General features: G+C 31.8%; 1 protein-coding gene across 1 annotated transcript in view; it reads left to right on the top strand.

Annotated features, from left to right (window-relative positions):
- The window catches only part of LOC106474477 (nephrin-like), a gene marked incomplete at its 3' end in the record, with an annotated part of 27453 nt that overhangs the window by 2550 nt on the left and 17505 nt on the right, over positions 1-7398 (top strand). Inside the window, exons 3-7 of the mRNA XM_022402784.1 lie at positions 1291-1440; positions 3540-3707; positions 4064-4354; positions 5462-5673; positions 6185-6272. Of these exons, the coding sequence (XP_022258492.1) occupies positions 1291-1440; positions 3540-3707; positions 4064-4354; positions 5462-5673; positions 6185-6272 (909 nt within the window). The remainder of the gene's footprint in view (positions 1-1290; positions 1441-3539; positions 3708-4063; positions 4355-5461; positions 5674-6184; positions 6273-7398) is intronic.

Raw genomic sequence — 7398 nt, 5'->3', positions numbered from 1 at the left:
GATCAATCCCACTATTCGTTGGTAAAAGAGAACAGCCCAAGAGTTGGCGGTGGGTGGTGATGACTAGTTGACTTACCTCTAGTCTTACACTGCTAAATTAGGGACGGCTAGCGCAGATAGGCCTCGTGTAGCTTTGCGCGAAACTCAAAAACTAACAAACTAATGTCGTCTTCTCCCGTTGACTCACTTCGGAAACAATAAACCTACTTTATTAGCTCAACAGTTTTTCTGAATGATGAGTAAAGTTAATTCAAGTAAAAATAAATAATAACAATAAATAAGTAATCATTTCCCTAATTCTAGTTTGTTAATGACTCATAGAAAATTGATGAGAATTACACTTCGCTAACTTAAACGTAGTTCACACCACAACAGTTGTTGTTCATGCACTACCGTGTCTGTCGTATCTTTGTTACCCTGACGACAGGTCTCTTCGGCATTGGATGTAGCAGATATAGTTTACACATTGTTTGTAATACTCTCTTCTTTACTTTCACTCATAAGTAGTTTGAATTATAATATTAGCCCCTGTAAGCGCTTTCTTGTGCAATATTGAACTGCTAGAAACATATAACACATTTACCGGGTGAAGGTATAAGTAGAACTTTTAGAAAAAATATAACATATTAACATGGCGAACAACAACAAACAAAACTACGTTTGTGTAGTCCAACAAAATTATGTAAGATATGTATCACGTTATTATCAATCAATGATAAAATAAAGACAATTTTCAATGATTAAACAATTAACTGATTTGGTTTTAGAAAAGGTTTTTACTAAATATTCAAATAAATTTTCATGCATTGAGAGCTAAGGAATTCTTTATTTATTAATTCTCTAAATAACATAAAAACCTTTATATAGTAGGTTTACAAATGAACTTTTGTTCAAGTTTTTATTAATATATTCGCACGTAAGTCGACTTACATGAAATTTAACTGATCCTAATTCATTAAATTGTTATTAATCCTTTCTCTTGTGAGTTGAATTACTTCCATACAGAAGGTTTTTAACACGTTAAATTTTTCATTAAATTACTGTAAATCAAATTCCTTTTTAATGCAATGTTTTATGGGTGGTAATTTATAATTCCTATTCATTAATAATTCCCTGATGGGCAACATTCTCTGTATGAATGTGTTAACAAGGTACGTGTAAATGCATTCAAAGTCAGAAAATGTTTTAATGTTGTAGTGAAAACTCACCATTACTTTGTTTTATGAAAATGTCGATTTTAAGATAAACGTTTTACTATTATTATTATTTACGACGCTCTTTCTTATACAGTTCCACCAAAGAGAGTTGAAATAGAACACCGTTCAAACGCCAGTGTTCTGGAGGTTCGGGAGGCGGAGCGTGTTCCTCTGTCTTGTTACGCACGGAAGAGCAAGCCGCAATCCCAACTGAAATGGTTTAAGAACGGAGATGAATTGAAAGGTAAAATAAAATGTGATAAGTAATTGAACAAGAGTTTCATATAATGACTCTTCTATTAGATCTATTAGAGTTTTATTGTTTGTTTGTTTATTGTTATTTTACTTTTCTTCCTCATATATCGACTTTTCTATTAGATCTATTATTTAGAGTTTTATTGTTTGTTTGTTTATTATTATTATTTTACTTTTCTTCACTTATATATCTACTTTTCTATTAGATCTATTATTTAGAGTTTTATTGTTTGTTTGTTTATTATTATTATTTTACTTTTCTTCACTTATATATCTACTCTTCTATTAGATCTATTATTTAGAGTTTTATTGTTTGTTTGTTTATTATTACTTTACTTTTCTTCACTTATATAATGACTCTTCTATTAGATCTATTAGAGTTTTATTGTTTGTTTGTTTATTATTATTTTACTTTTCTTCACTCATATATCTACTCTTCTATTAGATCTATTATTTAGAGTTTTATTGTTTGTTTGTTTATTATTATTTTGCTTTTCTTCACTCATATATCGACTCTTCTATTAGATCTATTATTTAGAGTTTTATTGTTTGTTTGTTTATTATTATTTTGCTTTTCTTCACTCATATATCGACTCTTCTATTAGATCTATTAGAGTTTTATTGTATGTTTGTTGAATAGAAATAAACTTACCACTCTTTGATTTCATTTCTTCTACTGTAAAATTAACATGCCTAAAAATGTGCTTATAATTAAAAAGAGCAGCTTAGAAAAATTTCGAACGTACAAATTTACAAATTATTTATAAGTACAACCTGAACGGTACCTTTTGCTAAACACAAGTAACTCTGACCTGGCTGTTTAGCCTAAGTGTCCGACATATTATTCCCTAATTAATAACAGCTGACGAGAAAGAGTACAGCTTGTCAAAAGCATTCTCCGCCTATGCGACTACTCTTAACTGAATGTAGTGATTGATTAAATGTCACACTTGTAAAATCCCCATAGTTAAAGTGCTTTCAGTGGCATACTGTGGATGGAATCTTGGACTCTCTGATCCTCCGAACTTAATGCTTGACGTATTAGTTTTATACATGAGTTGAAACAATGTATAAGAAAACGTGGTAAGATTCAGATGTTAAAAAAGATACTACCTTCTACTTCTTTACTTAACAAATAGTTGAGCTTAGGGTCACTGGAAAGTACACGCAACTTGGTACCTTACCAAAAACATATTACCTTTTCCAATCAAAATAAACCTATCCATAAAGAAAATTGCTCAACTGATCCATCAGTTTATAATAAAAATGAAACTGATGAATATAAGAGTACAGGTTTTTCGGTCTGAATAAAACGTTTCATTTTTTTTTCAATGAAAGCAATGAAAAAATAAAGCAGTTCGTTCAGTTGGACATTTAGTTATCATCTCATAAAATAATGTATGTACGATGTATGCTATCTATATAAGCATTGTGTTAGTATTAAACTAATATGCATTGTTTATGAGCATATTTAATTTAAATAACGTAAAATGTTACGGGCATGAAAGGTAGTTAAATAGTGCTCCTCTCTGGGGATATCTGTTCATTCTGTTGCTGTAGGAATGTTAATTAGATTTTTATATCATATGTGATATTTGATATTTCCTCTGCTTGCCAAAATGTTTTCAAATTTCCATGATAATAAAATTATGCTTTATTATTATTTTTTTATCTAACGATAATAAGACCGTTTTAGCGTTATTTGGGGAAAATGTATATTTCTTAAATTATGGATATTTAAAAATCATTATTGTAATTTTGATAACACTGTTATTTACTTCACGAGACATAACCAGGAGTTTGAATCACTGTCTACACGCGTAACAAATATATAAGTTTTGTTCTACATATAATTATGGCCACTATCAGGGAGAATTTTACAAATCGTTTCTTCGTGGCTCGCTGTTTTCACTTAGTAAACGCTAGGTTTTTCAGCCACGTTACGTAACAGGATGATAAACACAGATGCGTATTTTTATACTACGTTTATTTGGCACCTGGTTCTTTCTCCATATTTTTATATTATAAAAGGTGTTAGTAATATGGCATTGTCGCAACAGAGTACTTCAAGACCATGTTCTTAATTAGATAACGTGCTGATTAAGACTAAAGATCTCCGAAACGGCCTGTTCACAACGTCTAGTACAACAATACTCTACCCGAAGTTGGACGACAACAACGTCACCTATACATGCGAGGTCACTCATCCCGGATTAAAACGACCAAAATCCTCGTCTGTGACAGTAATAGTTCTTTGTAAGTAATCGACTGTTTTCCCCTTTCTTTTAACTAACGTACAAGAAAGTCCGAATATTATAGAATTAAATATGGTAATGTTCAACGTATTTTAACAATATTTGAACCTTCTTAACTCAGATTTCATTACATTAATATACCATTTATTAGAATATGAACTTAAAGGATTAATACAGTACTTTAATGAAATTAACATAATATTTAAAAGGGATATATAGACAGTTGTTACCAAACTAACAAAAATATCAACTAAAAAAAGTATTTCGGACCCTGTGATAGCTTTTATCGAACGTTATCACATATGTAAATGATCAAGAATAATGTTTAATCACACAAAGTATTCTGTCCTTTTCCAGATCCTCCTGAACCACCAAAAATCGAGGGCTACCAAGAAGACGATATCGTTCAAGTGGGTGATACATTAACACTGGCTTGTATTTCTCGAGGGGGGAATCCACCATCTAAATTACTCTGGTTCCGAAATGGAGCTCAAGTTGACTCAAGCTACTCCGTGTCTGGCAGAGAAACGACCAATCCATACACGTTTCACGTCGACGCGTCAGACAACAATGTCGACTATCGCTGCGAGGCATCTAACACCGTCACATTAAAACCAATGGCCGCCATTGTCAGATTAAAAGTCTACTGTAAGTCACATAAAACGATACTACCGGGAATACTGGCAAATGCTTGAGTCGTGTGGTGTAAAACACCCTAATCATGTATACATTTAAGTAAATGAGCTTTCGCAGCTTGAAATTACTAGCCCAGTTGTTCGACTCACAGCAAGGTTTCCATTATACATTAAATGTAATGTCATACAAGTTTATAACTCTCTGACATGTGACAGATATTTTATTTTTTCATCTGCATCTTACAAGCTTCACAAGTCAACAAAGGCACAAATTTTAAAATCTCAATTATCGTGAAATTATGTTTAACGCAATGACTCCATAATATACTGTCAGTCTTGTATCGTGAAATTATGTTTAACACAATGACTCCATAATATACTGTCAGTCTTGTATCGTGAAATTATGTTTAACGCAATGACCCCATAATATACTGTCAGTCTTGTGTCGTGAAATTATGTTTAACGCAATGACCACATAATATACTGTCAGTCTTGTGTCGTGAAATTATTTCTAACGCAATGACCCCATAATATACTGTCAGTCTTGTGTCGTGAAATTATGTTTAACGCAATGACCACATAATATACTGTCAGTCTTGTGTTGTGAAATTGTTTAACGCAATGACCCCATAATATACTGTCAGTCTTGTATTGTGAAATTATGTTAAACGCAATGACCACATAATATACTGTCAGTCTTGTGTTAATTCGTATCGCACGTCAAGAGGTCGAGAAAAAAAAAGGCTTATATCATCATTTTAAAGATTGTTAAAGTTTTGTTACTTCATAAAAAATTGAGCATAGGAAAATCATTTCGGAAATTGGTTTGCTCCTGACCAAAGTTGACACACGATATTACTCCAATGAACATTGGAAATAATATCATTTTTATGTCACATTAATCCTTCATTTACTACTGTTACTGTAAACTGTATTAGCGCCTGAAGTGCATTGTGAGACATAAGCGGTAGTTTATTTCTGTGTTATTCTTTGTATTAACAATCTCTAGTCTGGAAACCAAGACATTTAGATCTTAATACCCCATTTAACAATACCTCTTGATGGTCTATAAAACTTTTTTTGTAATATCTACTGACCATTATTTTAATGTCCTTCCCAGTTCCGCCTACGCAATTGTCAATAAAGGGACCTAGAGAGGGCAAAAGAGGTGATAACGTTACGCTCAATTGCGTTACTGGACCAAGCAATCCAGCTGCCAAGATATCGTGGGTTGTAGACGGCAGACCCGTTCCTTCTGCTGGATCTTCCACCGAGAGCTCAGACGGAGGTTGGATTACCACTTCTAGGATAACTATTGGTTTGACATGGCAGGTAAACAAATATAACCTTGCAATTAAACTATTTCTTCTTTTTGTGATAAAGAGTTATTTGCTTATGAATAATATAGAAATAATATGAGTTTTATAAAATAATAACAATAATAGTTGAAAAGTACGATAAGTAAAACGTATTCAAGTAATTATTTTGATGTTTGGTTGAAAGCTTTTGTTAGTTTCCTTGTTCCAAAACGCAAAGCTACGCAATGAGCTATCTGCGCTTTACCCATCATGGGGTTAAAAACTCGTGTTATAGCGTTATAAGCATAATTAACAGTTTGGAGCCGTGAATGCTTCATAAGAAAGATGGTCAACTCACACTAGTTGGTCTTAGAAGAGAAGCCAAAGAGTTGGTGTTAAATGGTGTTGACTAGCTACCTTCCTCCTAGTCTATTACTTCAAAATTAGGGACGGGTATGGCAGATAGCCCTTAAGTAGGTTTGCACGTAATTCAACAATTATATAGACGTTTGGATTTGTAAGTTTTTAAGGTCTTTTTTTTTCAGGATCCAAAGGAAGTGTCTGTTTCTTGTTACGCCCTAAATGAAGCTCTAGGAGACAGCGTTTCTCAGACGGCTTCACTGGGTATAATTTGTAAGTATTCTATGAATATAGTGTACTTTCATAATTTGTAAGTATTCTATGAATATAGTGTAGTTTCATAGTTTGTAAGTATTCTATGAATATAGTGTAGTTTTATAGTTTGTAAGTATTCTATGAATATAGTGTAGTTTCATAATTTGTAAGTATTCTATAAATATAGTGTAGTTTCATAGTTTGTAAGTATTCTATGAATATAGTGTAGTTTCATAATTTGTAAGTATTCTATAAATATAGTGTAGTTTCATAATTTGTAAGTATTCTATGAATATAGTGTAGTTTCATAGTTTGTAAGTATTTTATGAATACCTCATACTTTTATCATACTTCATCATACGTAAGTAGAGTCGTAAATACAGTTAAAATGATACAGCATTATCACATGAAAACACATTTGTTTTTTGTTGTTGTTTTTTTGTTAGTATCATAACGTTATGGAAGCTTTAATGCTCCTCAAGAAGGGTGCTATGCCCAAAATGTGCTAATAAAGCATTTCAGTGCCCATGTGGCATTCCTATTCCTTCGTACAAATTATTCTGTCATTTCCTACCACAGTGCTCTTTCAAATTCCGTTTTACTGTTTAATTCTAACAGCAATATACTTAAAAAAATTTACATGTTAATATTCCTTGTGTAACATTATACATTTGGTTTCTGTATTAAAGGTTTACAATACGAATGTTTCAAAAGGGATTAAATCCCGTTGACATTGTAAAACATGTAAGTAAGAAGTGATTGGCTTTTCTACTGAAGAAATCAGAAGAATAAACTAGTAGCATTAATGGTAAATATTCTCAAGTACCTTGATTAATACTGATTACTTATGATGAATAAACTATAACCCAAACACATGTGTTAGTCTTCAAGTACCTGGATTAATACTGATTACTTATGATGAATAAACTATAACCCAAACACATGTGTTAATATTCAAGTACCTGGATTAATACTGATTACTTATGATGAATAAACTATGACCCAAACACATGTGTTAATATTCAAGTACCTGGATTAATACTGTTTTACTTATGATAGTAATAAACTAATAACCCAAACACATCGTTGTTATTAATTCTAAGTTACCTAGGTATTAATACTTAGTATTTGTCTTAGTAGTATT

This window comes from Limulus polyphemus, unplaced genomic scaffold (genome assembly GCF_000517525.1).
Source record: "Limulus polyphemus unplaced genomic scaffold, Limulus_polyphemus-2.1.2 Scaffold7267, whole genome shotgun sequence".
In the NCBI taxonomy this organism is placed as follows: domain Eukaryota; kingdom Metazoa; phylum Arthropoda; class Merostomata; order Xiphosura; family Limulidae; genus Limulus; species Limulus polyphemus.
This window is presented reverse-complemented; position numbering and strand designations above follow the sequence as displayed.